Source organism: Malurus melanocephalus, unplaced genomic scaffold (assembly GCF_030028575.1).
Source record: "Malurus melanocephalus ecotype Western Australia unplaced genomic scaffold, MMel_1.1 scaffold_193, whole genome shotgun sequence".
Taxonomy (NCBI): Eukaryota; Metazoa; Chordata; class Aves; order Passeriformes; family Maluridae; genus Malurus; species Malurus melanocephalus.
The window spans coordinates 1,024,208-1,036,953 of NW_026623425.1; the positions used below are offsets into that span (position 1 = coordinate 1,024,208).

The 12,746-nt window shown below is 48.2% G+C and overlaps 1 protein-coding gene across 1 annotated transcript; it reads right to left on the reverse strand.

The window, feature by feature from the left end:
• Nucleotides 1-417: 417 nt before the first annotated feature.
• UNC45B (unc-45 myosin chaperone B) lies at nt 418-10,975 on the reverse strand. The gene is made up of 19 exons (XM_057373365.1): nt 10,813-10,975; nt 10,504-10,540; nt 9,591-9,766; nt 8,967-9,056; nt 8,350-8,517; nt 7,969-8,137; nt 7,541-7,711; nt 6,521-6,692; nt 5,976-6,276; nt 5,501-5,595; nt 4,701-4,842; nt 4,149-4,289; nt 3,821-3,948; nt 3,309-3,375; nt 2,866-2,979; nt 2,635-2,750; nt 2,182-2,299; nt 1,933-2,088; nt 418-1,199 (listed from the first exon to the last, which is right to left on the reverse strand). Exons 1-19 carry the CDS (start codon nt 10,972-10,974, stop codon nt 933-935), a joined length of 2,790 nt encoding a protein of 929 aa, XP_057229348.1. The 5' UTR covers nt 10,975; the 3' UTR covers nt 418-932.
• Nucleotides 10,976-12,746: the final 1,771 nt, after the last annotated feature.

Here is a 12,746-nt window from a genome sequence, read left to right on the forward strand (position 1 = left end):
ATTTATATTTGCTACATGCTTAGGGACATCGCCGCAGGGACCAAAGCAAGGGTCTGATTTTTTGGGTTGTCCACAGCACGCATTAAGAGTCTCTGCTGGAACTAAAACATTTATAAAATGAAGTTTAATGTGATTACAAACTGGTGGGTTGCTTCTCGTCCTTTTTTTTTCCATAAATGGGATATTTTCTATATTCTCTATTGAGCCAAACACTGTTCCCCGGTGTGACACCTTCATGGTGACCCTGCTGCATTTGGGCAGCACTGAATGGTTTGCAAGGAGTGAAAATTCAACCTGTGCTACCACTTACTCTGGTTTTCCAGGGGTGATGCAAGACTGCAAGTGAGACTTGCCTTAGATTCTCCTTTTGCTCAATAAAATCACAACAGGAAWTCCACATGGAACGAAGTAGTGAGTTTATTAAGAGTTTCCCCCACCATCCTCACACTTTGGCACACAACTTGCAATAAATGAACAAAAGAGCACACAGCTAAAATCCTRTTTTCTGACTACAGAATAGAAGGCACTTAACCCTCCCTGTTCCACCATTGCTGCGATTTCCAGACGTACCAGGAGCTGAAGGTAGATGCAGAACAAATTTCAGCTTTGTTGARTTCACTTCCAACAGCCTCTGACATATCTCCAACACAACCAACTCTTTTACAGCTGGGCCTTGAAGCTTTCATCATTGTCAGCTGAATGGGGGCAGAGAAAGGATTCACACCATCTGGGAATTACTCAGATGGACACTTCCCAAATTTCCCAGGCAAATGCCCTTCTTTTCCTCATACAGCTTATRATCCTCCAAAGTTGTCCCCAAACTATTCCGTGCCTTGATAATGGCACCAGATTCTCCTCCTGGCTCTCGCTTTTCCATATCTCTCCATTTCTTTCCCCCACACTCAGCGTTTTTTTGGGTGCTTTTCATTCCCTCATGCCTGAGAGAGAGGTTTGATCAGCTCATAATCCATGCACTTGGTGAGGCAATCACGTGCCACGCCGATGATGTGCTGCTTCTTGGGGTGATCCTCCTGCTTCCCGATGTACGTCAGGATCTCCAGCAGCTCTGACTCCACCAGCTTCTTCGCCAGCTCTTTGTCAGCGCTGATTAAGTTGAAAGCAATGACCAACCCTCGGTGCTGGACCTCCATGTTGTCATGCAGGCAGAGCCTCTGCAGGATTTCAAGCCACTGGGTGGTCTGGAAGGGGGAGAGAGATGATCAGTACTGATCTGAAGAATATCTCAACCAAGAACATCACTTCTGCTTCCTTCAGCAGAAGAGCAATACCCATGTCACTTACAGTTATTTAATTTTTTARCTAAGGAAACCTGACTCCAAGCATTTGAACCCAATTTTTGTCRTAAAAGAAATCAGAATCTTTCACAGCACTGGAACCACATGAAACACATTTCATGTTTAGGCTGCTGAATGATCTCTGTGAAAAGGACCTGACCAGAGTATTGACAAAGTTCTCATCTGAGATGACCAGGATACTGCCCCACCCTGATCTTTCTCGGCCTCTCTTTTGGCTTGATTAATAATTTTTATCTTAATGAGCTCTAGTGTCAAACATCATCATTTGTGGAACACAACAGCTTCAGGAGTTCTCAACCACAGCTCTTCAGGCACTTAGTCATGCAGGGTCTAGTTCTCTGAGCATACAGAACTATGCAGAGAAGGGAGATTCTTTGGGATCTGTAAAGCTCAGTAGGTTATGGATCAAACTCTTCTCATTTCTGAGTGAAAAGATTGGATTTCAGGTTATTTATCAAAATGGACTAAAAGCATGCACACCCAGGACCCAGCTTCTCCAGGTCCCTCACTATGAAACTCATAGATTGCATCTCCCTTTTGAGAGGCATTTTCATGTTTGAGCCAGAACCCTTGCAGGGTACAYCCACACTGCCCAAATTCAGAGTTATGCTCTTACCACTTGAGTCATCTTYGAGCAGAGCTTCTTTTGTGCTGCCGTGAGCATGGCCAGGGCTCCTGCTGCTGCAACCTGGACTTTCTCATCATCCTCACCACACAGCAACACCACCAGCTTCARCCTGTCATTGCCATCAGCCACAAAACGCTCTTGAACCTAAAATAACCAATCCCAGAGATAACACAATTAGGGGTGGCTCCTCACAGGGGATGGTGCATGCAGCCAGGTTTGAGATCCCCAGTGAGTTACCTCCTTGTTGACCACCAAGTTGCACATGCACTCTGTGGCTGCTTGTCGAAGTTGGTCATGATTCTCAAACATGTAGTTTTCAATATCTGGCAGGGCCTTCTCTTTGATTATCTTCAGCCTGTGTCAAAGAGCARTAAAAARMCCCAATTATGGGTCAAGCAATAATCAAYTTATCAAATATTAACTGCAGGGAAGGCCTTGAAACAAATCAGTGTCTGAAGCACTGGAGCTCATTTGGTTCATTCCCTGCCTGAAGCAGATGAGGTTCATGTATTTGCTGTTTCTAGAGGAAAATATGCCACTCTCTTTTTCCTATTTCATTAATTTCTGAGACTTTGGTAGCTCTGCCAAAGGTAGCTCAAACYGACCAGTCTTCATAGTCCAACAAGCATTCCACTGTAATTCACATTTGCCCCTGGGGAAGAGGAAAGGTTAAAAAGCAGTAAAACTCACCTAAGTTTATCACTTCTTCCTGAAAAGTTTGTGAGACCCAACAGAGCCTCGTAGTTCTGGAGGCCATCTCTCTCTGTGTTCAGCAGGCTGACAAGGGGCCTCACCACCTCATACACCTAGAAGAGAAGGCAYATCACTGCTTTTCCAGCTCTCAGGTGTTAGCAATTTTAATTTGCTAAAGAAAGTATCAATACTTTTAGATTTTTGATTATTTTTATTTTTTAAGCTTACCCTCTCCCCAGGGAATGCAATGTCTGGATTGGAGATTGCAGCAATTTTTGCCAGAGCATGAGAAGCCTTTATCTTGCCAACGTCTGTGCCTTCCACAGCCAGAGGTATCAGGGCCTGGAGACACACAGGAAAAAACATTCAGTGTTCTAAGGAGATTTACAGGATTGYCTCAACAGACTAAAATAAGTTAAAAATATCCTGCAGCCCTCTGTGATGTCTTGCTTTTGTTGTTAAATAGGCACCATGCCAGAGCTTGTAGCTCACACAGACTCTCCAASAGCATCACTTCTTTGGAGCCTTGCAGAGGTGGGACTGGATTGTCAGTGTGGCCCCAGTGGGGGACAGCTCGTGCTTTTCTGTCACTGTCCCTCACTGGAGGCACACCCCAGGCTCCCAGCAGACATTAACAGCACATCAGGAATTGTGAGCAGAAAAGTGATCACCTTCCCACCGCCTTGAGCGACAATGGTCCCACGGTCCTTGGGGTCTTCACACAAGGCAAGGAACACCCTGCAGAGGCACAGAACACTCAGTGAAACAGCCACAAGGGACAGCAACAGCCAACATTCCTCATGGRAAGGGGCTGAGGTTTTGCAGGAGTGTCAGAGCTACTAGGTGAATCCCAGGTGCTTAACCCCACGCAAACAGCACTCTATGAGGAAGCAACAAATGGCACAGTAAGAACTTTCCAGATYTATAAGATAAACTCTATTCCAGTCAGAAGCAACACAGAGAACTGAAAATTCAAAATGCATCCTAGCAAGGCAGCTTGAAGGTCAGAACATGGATTTTTATGACACTGCTAAACAAAACCTTTGGTTTTAAATCTTTTCTCCACACGCTCTCCCACAGGCAGAATGCCCCACCCCACAAAGAAGAAGCCAGCCCAGGTGTCCCTCCCCATGGCACAGGGGCTGGCCAGTGCTCCCAGCTCCCAGGACAGCAGTGAAGGCACCTGGCAATGAGCTCCTTGCTTTGGTCAGTCAGAATGGCACTGTCAGCCTTCACCATGCAGGTCAAGGCAGAGACAACCCCAGCCTTCAGCAGGCGCTTCACCCKCTTCACCACAAAATCCTTCTTGTCCTAAGGGGAAAACATTGAGAAAGGATTAACTCTTAGCAGCTGGCATTCTACCATCCAGCTACTTAACAGCCAAGCTTGGCTGGAGAGGAAAACAATCTCAGCCTGGAGCAGGAGACCTGAAGTTTGTGATAATGGATACAACAAAAAAAGTCTCCAGATCTGTGCAGCATATCCCAGCTSCCCAGCTGGGCACAACACACCTTTGGATGCTCCTCAGGCACGTGCTGCTTGGAGAATTTTGCCAGCTGCACCAGCTCTGGGACCAGCTCCTTGGTATCATAGCTGTTGGTGCAGTTCACCAGTGCAGTGGCCACGGAATACAGGATGGTCTTGTCAATTGCCTGCACAGGAAAATAAAAGCTTTTGTGAGGGAGAGGAGGACACAGGAGGGAAATGGGTCCCTTTGCACTGCCATCGTGGTGTTTTGCACTGCTGGAAATATTCTTAGCCTTATCCCCAACTTCATAGCCCATGGCTGGGAAAACCTAAAGTTTTTATGGTCAAACAAGGTGTTTGACATCATCAGGTGCTGTCAACACCTTGATGCCTTTGGTTTTCAACCAGTTGCTGATGGTAAAGGTTCAGCAGAACTTCAGATGTCTCTGTGGCACAGGCAAAACTGAAGTTCTGCTGGACCAGAGATGAGGGGTTGTGGTCACAGCTCCTCATGACTGGAGACACAGTGTAGGGCTGGAGAGCTGGGAGAACTTGATGCTACCAGAGGACTGAGGGAACAAGGAAAGAAGATGGACCTTGGCTAAATCAAACATAGCTTTCAGGGCTGGCTCATCTTCAACAAAGTCATCTTTCACGTCTGCATCAAGTGTGAGGTATGACAGCCCTTCCACCGCCCATTTCCTGGTGCGGGCATCAATGCCGGTGTTGCACAACCATCTGGAAGAGAGAAAAACACCCACATTTCTATCTCAGGAGCCAAGACTAATTTATCTGGAAAAAGACAGGAAAAACAGATACTGAGGCTGATTCAGGCTCGAAAATGTCCTCAGGTTCTGCTGCAGCTTCTAAGACTGTGGATGCTTCCCCTTGAGACATGACCTTCCTCCCATGGCCCAACTTGAGGGGTCTAAATATTGCAGGGAATGACAGACCAAACAGCTACTCTGCACTGATTTGCCTTTTCCATCCCACAAAATATGAGATGCCAGCAGGAACACCACCCATTCAGTCACTTCCTAACTTCACCCACCTCCTTGGTCACTGCACCTGGCAAATTCACCTTTACAAGGGACTTGTGCATATTCAAGGTAGTGCTTAGGCTGTGCCACTCTGCAAAGAGGGAGGCACCAGATCTGGTGTCTCCCATGGGCAGTGAGGGAGGGAGAAGACTCATCTGGATATTGAGGCAGGAGGAACATATGACTTCYCCAGGCACAGAACAGCTCCAGGTCMCAGTGCAGTRGCTCTGGGGGCACTGTCAGCGGGCAGGCAGCACAGGAAATCAAGGCAACGTGTGGGCAGGATTTCATGGGAAGGGAATATATTGTATTTTGCAAGGATTAGAACAACTGGAGGAAGAAGTGAAGGCACTCACTTGCGGCACTGCTTGGCTAACTTCTCAGTGGAGCCCTCAGCAAACTGCCTCAGGCCRTAGTCTGTGCCTCCTGCTGAGCCCAGCTTGCAGAGACCCTGAGGAGGATGAGGAGGACATACCCGTGAGAAAGACTCATTAATCCTCTCGTGTTGCTGCCCCAGACTAAGCAGACTAACCAGACTAAGCCCACATTTCAAGTAAGGCCAGTTCTAGCAGAAGAAGCATTGTAACAGCTGGTAGGTCGTTCAGCTTGTAGCAGAGCAAAGGGATGTTTTGTGCTCCTGTTTGATATTTTTAATAGAAGATTAATCAGTTTTACTTCCAATAATCCATGTGCTCTCCCTTTTCAGTAGRGGGAAACACCATAAACCACCACCAAGCTGAGCCCAAAATTCCCAGAACCTCTCTCCTCTCCCAAGCCGAGGATTAAGCTGCTGAGTGTGGCCAGCAATAGAGGCAGGGGCCATATCCTTACCACCAGAGCTCGGATTTTGATCTTCTCATTCTTGGTCTTCTTGTAGATCTCCTTCAGGAGCGTCACCCCGTTGGTGATGATGAARGTGGCTCTGCTCAGCTTGGTGGAAGCATGGATGAGGGCTTCCACAGCCACCAGYTGGTCAATCTCCCTCTCAGACCCACACAGGGCTACCATCATCTCCATCACTCCYTTCATGCCAAGCAGCTTGTTGCCTAAGTCAAAGGGCCCTTGTAGAACTCCAGACACAATCTGGACAGCATGGAGTGTCTTATCCATGTTTTGTGGGTCGATTTTGCTCCTGCATGGGATAGAGGGAGTAGAGTATGGAACAGTGGTGGGAGGGAATGCCCTCTCAAGTGCACTGCTGAATCGTATTAGTTTTTGGCAGCACAAATTCCTGCAGCAGCTGTGATCCAGCAGGATCTGAAGCAAATCAGTATCTCCCAGAGCCCCAGTTTTGAACATAAGTGGACTTCAAGTGCTTGATCTCACCCTCAAGACCCCTGCTCCTGTCCCTCCGGGCCAGCTCACCCCTGACTCACTTGATGTACTCCTCGCAGATCACCCGGTAGTTGTCCCGCTCCGGGTCGCAGCGCAGGTCATCRTAGAGTTTATTTAGGAGGACAGAGGCAGTGAGCTGGGTGTTCTCTGTCAGTGGCAGGCAGTCAGGCATCTCAGGAATCTGGCCCACCACTTTCAGGATCTTTTTTAAGCCTGGAAACGATGGAGTGGTATGGCTGTCAGAGGGGAGATGGTCTGAGCAAACGTCAAGATACCATTTCTTACTTTCTTGCTGTGAAATAGCCAGCTTGGATAATTTTCAATTATTTTGCAGCCTRATCACATAAATCTTAAGCAAAAAAGACATTCAGATATTCACTGGGGAGAAGCTTTTGCTGGTGAGATTACAGGTTTGCAGCATCAGGCTTTTTTCCAGCTCTCAGAGTGAGATAAGCAAAACTGCATTAGGCCCCTGACTAGATCTGTTATTTTTGTCAGGAGGCATTAAACCTACTGACCTCAAAGGCTGGAAGCTCTGACTGAGGAAAACTCAGCCACTTTCAAGTGATTCTGGATGACTAAACCTTCCTTTTGCTGAATTATTATTAAAAAACTTCAATCAAAATGGTAACACTCACATGCACTGGAATGGGTATCAAAACACACAGCTCACAAATTCCTCACTCTTGTCCAGTTTTAGAATTTAYCCATTTATGAGTACACCAAACTTAGCAGGTTCTCATCCTTTCCAAACCAGACAATTTATCCAAGCCAAATCTTCCTAACATTAACAAATACATAGGAAAAAGCAAACTAGAGATGTTAGATAGTCCTTCAGAAACTCAAAAATTCTTGTTCTCATACACAGTTGACTGTCCCTTAATACTGCCTCCTGCTTATAAGTCTAACTTTGGTCCAGCCTTGCATACAAAAAAAAAAAAAAAAAAAAAAAAGCCAGAGAGGATTTATTTTATAGGTGGGACCAGTTCTACAGGAATTCAGGCAAGAACACACAGCTCCACATCTCCCAAATAAGAGCAGGATGGCGGGGAAGGACTCACCATTGTCAATGACAAAGAGGCTCCTGCTGTTGTCGTGGTCTTTCAGGTCCTTCCTTGGTATGTTCTTGTTGAGGAGGTTGAGGGCTCGGTCTCGCCCTTGCCCAGACACTTTCTTACTGACCARCATATCCAGCAAACGCATTGTGATCATCTTCAAATCCTTCTTAGTRTCTACACAGAAACAAAGCAGTAATAGCCAGTTACATCTCTGAAAGCAGGTGAACCCAGTAAAATCATCTAAAGCCATGGTGTGGCAGGAACAGAGGTGTTTAAGCTGTCCACGAGTACAAGAGCTGTGTGCAGRTTGCCCTCCTGGACAGCTGAAGGGTAAAGTCCCCACTTCACCAAAGAATGAGGAATAAAGGTGGAATCCCAGGGGCTTGGCCCACACCTGCAGCCAGAGGGAAGGAGTGCTGATGCGCTCTTACCTAGCACTAGAGCCTCCTCCTTGCCGTGGTGCTCCTCCTTCCCCTGGCCCAGCAAGCAGTCAGTGATGGACTGCAGGAGGTTGCAGACAGCCAGGGAGATTTCTTCATTGTCCACCGACATCCACATGCAAATGCTGTCGATGCCCAGGTAATGGAGAATGGCAGTGGCCTGGCCCCAGGAAAGAGAGCAGGACAATGTTAGCAAAGGCCTCCAGGCTCAGCTGGGACAAAGAAACTATTTTCCTCAGTGAATCCCAAGTCAGTACAAGGCAGAATTTTATTTTTTTTCCCACTGCTCACAAACAACACAAACGACGGTAATTTCCCCCTCCCTAGGTGCAAAAGGCAGCAGCAGCAAAGATCCAAGCACCCTGGCCTTACCCGAGCCTTATGTCCTGTGCACATTCCTGAGAGTGTCCTCACGGCTGCCAGGATCAGATCAGGATTTTTGGTTTCTATCAACTGCAGCAGCAAGTTGACCCCATTATTCTGGAAAATCCTCTCGGCGCCTGCTTCCTCCCGCCCCAGGACTATGAGGTTGTTTGCAGCCTGGGTGGGAGGCAGAAGAATCAGGGGTCAGTGGCACAGCCCAGCCTCCAGAACATCTCCATGCAGCTCTGGGAGATCCTGCTGGGAGCTGTGGTTGGCCATGTCCTGGCAGGTATAGCAACCTAGCTCAGACCCCACCCAACAGTCTATCCAGGTGCATTTAGGGATCAGCACTGCTCTGCCCCAGGAGAGTGGGTCACTGTTTGGAGGGGAACATCTGGAGGGTGGCAGAGATGAACCAGAGCAGAAGTCCAGGCTGATCCCACCTTTGGTATTTTGGGAAGTTGGGCCACCTTCCCTYGACACAGGGCTGATGCTTCATTGTGAGTGCAGTTCACCTCCCAGCTCCCTCCATCCAGGTGGGACAGGGAAAGGAACACAGTGTTCTGCTCCCTGGTGCAGCCTCAGACATTAAACAGTCATTTTGCCAAGTCCAGGGCAGTTCTCACCTTTTCTCGCTTTTCTTTGTCGCTGTTTTCATCCAGCAGGATCTCAAACATCTTCTGCACCCTTGAGTCGGTGGAGAACTGAATGCGCAGCTGTGTTGAGAGAGAGCACAGAGCATCAGAGAGAGAAAATCAAGAAGTTTTCCTTTTTCCCTTGAAGAATACTCCCCACCCTCAAATCACAGACAATTTAAGATGAATAACAAGAGGTATCATATTTCTGAGATCAGCATGTTACCCAACTCATGGGCACAGGCAGAGCCAGCCCTAAACCATAATTTCTACAACTTCCCAGTACATAATGGTGCAATGATTTCTTCACAGCTTCCCATAAAGGTAATTGCAGCAACTGCCAGACCCAGCCCAAAGCTAGTCCAGCTCCTTGCCARGACCTTTCCAAGACACTCAGTACCAGGCCAGCCTCAGGAGGGAGCTGCCAAGCTTTTTACTTCAAACATTCAAYSCAATCCTCAGATTTACACACATCARTTATGAACTTCCAGTTAAYTGAGCCTATTTATCCCCCTACATTGTCACAAGCTTCCACCAACAATCCACTGGTGTAACCCAGAGCAAGGATTTCCCATCCCTGTGGGGTGAATCCAGGACCATTCCCTGGGAATTTACCTTCTCCTGAATGTTGGCTCCCAGTCGCCTCAGGGTCTCCTGGAAGTTTTTGTTGCGGGGTTCAAGGGTGGCACATTTCTGAGCATCTTTGAACGCTTGGTCCAACTTGCCCAGTTTTTCCAGGGCTTGGCTGCGCCGGTACAAGGCTTTAATATCCGAAGCATTGATGTCAATAGCTGGGGAAAAGATCCAAAACACCAGGCATCAGAGCTTGCTGCTTGGAACTGGCCTGTGCAAACTGTGATTTGCTTTGTTATTAGCATCAATCAGTGCCTGATTAGCACTGATTGTACCAGCACAGCAAATTGCTACAACGTCATTTGAACCTCCAGGAATTCTCTTGTGGCCTCAGCACTTGGGTGTTAGAGGACATCAAGGAATAAGGCCACAATGTCCCAAAAGAAGATGTCAGAGTGATGCCTAAATCCGGCTTACCTAAAACAGAGGCTGGACAAAATTCAGAGAATAAAAAGCAGTTCTATTTATTGAACGGCCTTCAGGCACATTCAGAGCAGTCCCAGCCCACCCAGGGGCTGCGCCCACAATGGACGATGGCTTATGGGTTTTTCACACTTTATAGATTTTGTCCATTTACACATGGGAGGGGGGGTGAATCCTCCAATTACAGCTTCAGGTAATGAATTCATTGACTCCAAGTTTGCTCCCCCCAATTCACTGTTGTTTGCATCTCTTGGGGCCTGGCACAGTGAGGTGTCCTTGAGTTTGGGGCCTGGAGAGGAATTGTTTTGTCTAAATTCAGAGAATAGTAGTTTAGCACTTGAGTCTGGAGTTATCCACTAAAGAATAACAGGATTACAGATACATGAAAAATATAAAAGCTAAAATCCTCTAAAGCATCAAGGGCAGGCTGAGCAAGTGTACCCAGCTTCCCTCAAAAAAGCCTCTTCCTTACCTCTAGATGCATCTGAGGCTGCCTTGGCATATTCCTCCTGTTAAACCAGGAAGGAGAGGTTTGTTAGCCATGGAATAGCAGGGCATGTCCCCATTTCTGATGGCCATTGGGATCTCTCTGTTCCCATTTCCCAACAGGACACCCCAGTGAAGCTCCAGCACAAGCCCAGAACATATAATTTCAGACCAGCTGGAAACACCCTATTCAATAAATGGACAAACCACCCAGTCCACAGCCAGTGAGTGCCCTTGGCTGCCTTCCTGCTCCTCTCCCCTTGAGCACTGCCCAGGTGAGGGGAGCTTTTCTCACCTTTTTGAGGAAACAGGCTGCCCTATTCCTGTACAGCACCGCCTGTAGTGTCTTATCCTTGTTCAGCTTTATGGCTTGAGAGTAGCTTTGAAGGGCTTTCTCGTAGTCACTGGCCTGAAAATATTTATTGCCCTCCTCTTTCAGCTGGATGGGATCCTCCATCTGGAGATCTTTGAAGGAAAAACATCAATTTGTGTTCCATTTTCAACTACCTGGGTTGCCTGCCTACTCCCCCAAGCTGAGTTCCACCATGAGACTGACAAATAATTAACACAAATTAATAAAAGAAGCTTACCAGGCTGAAGAGTTTTGAAAATGAAGACCTAAACTACTCTTCGAGGCTGTGGCTTCTCAGAAGCTTTTCCTCACCAGTGTAGATCCTTAGGAGTCAATTAATACAGGAAAGAAAAACAACAACAAGAAAAGGAATTAAAGAAATCTGCCAGCACTACAGAGAGTCGGTGCAGCTCAAGAAAGAGCTCACTTCCCACTCCAAGTTTGGGCAGGACCTGGCAGCTCCTGCTGCCTGTCAGTGTCACCTGTCACCACTGCCCGTCCCCTCCTCGTCCCCTCGTGCTTTATACGCCTGGGAGGGCTGGGAGCCAGGAACAGCTCAGGGGGGGGGCACCTGGCTGGAGCAGGCTGTGCCCCTGTGCAGCAAGAGGGAATCCTCTCCCACCTGCCAGGGCAAATCCCAGCTTCCCTCTGCCTGCAGAGCTGCACAGCGTGTGGGGAGCAGCAAGGGGGAGTTCATGCCAAAAAAGCCCATGGCTGGGATGGCTGACCCCTGTCACAGTGCTCAGACCCTTTTCCCATTCTATTTAAGGAAGCACGAGACAGCTGAGCCTTGGGGACAAGTGGCCCCAGGCCAGCAGCTGCAGCAGTGCCCAGCACCTTCCAGAATTCCCTGGGATGGAAAACTGACTGACACTCAGTGCTGCTGCCTCCTCCTTGCAGGGCCTTTGGGAGCCCTCCCACTGGAAATCCCAGCCATGCCTGGCACTGCCACCCACCCAACATGTGGTCATTCAGCAACACACGGACATGGACTAACACAGAGATGTGTACTGGAACATACTGGAACTGCTGTGATGGGTGGCTCAGTTTGAGTGACACCAGTGGACAGAGCAGTGCTGAACTCCAAGAGAACTGAGCCTTTCAATCCGCTCTGTTCCGCAGGAATCACAATCAGGAATTCTGCTTTGTGATTTATCTCCCTCAAACACAGGCCTTGCCTTCCCCAGTGTACCTGCAGCATCCCTGCTATGAGGCATAACAGGGAACTGGCAGAAGGATTGGGAAATGACTGAGGAGAGCACAGACTGACCAAGACACTGACAGGAGGAAAAATATAATTGTCTTTAATTCTGTGATCCATGTTGTGGCTTGTGGCTCTTACACAGCAAGGACTGGCACAAGACTGCCCTGTCCAGGGCTTCTGTTCACCCATCACCAGCACTGCCTGGTCCCTGGTATCCGGGCAGGAGGCAATTCCAAAGCAATCCGTCAGTCCCTTCACAGCACATCATCAGCACCAGTGAGGGCAGCTCCCACACCTTCACCTGTTTGGGAACAGCTCCAAGGACAGCAGCTGTGGAAGGTGCAAGAGGCCATGCCTGCCTTGACAGACTCGGTGCAGTGGCTTTTCTAGGATTCACGTGGATTAACACACCAGAAACCCCTTCCCACATGGCTTTATGTACTGAGGAAGGCTCAGCTGCCTTCATTTCAGTGCTCGTTGGATATAACACAGCCAGAACAAAGCCACATGGTCACAAGCGGCGGCACTGCAGGTGAACTGAGTTACAAATTCAAAGCGTGTTCGGTGCTGCTGATGCTAAGAGGGCAGGGCAGGCTCAGCAGCGAGTGCCGGGAGCCCTCTTCAGGCCTCGGCTGGGAAAGAAAAACAGAATAACAATAAATAACCCCCAAAA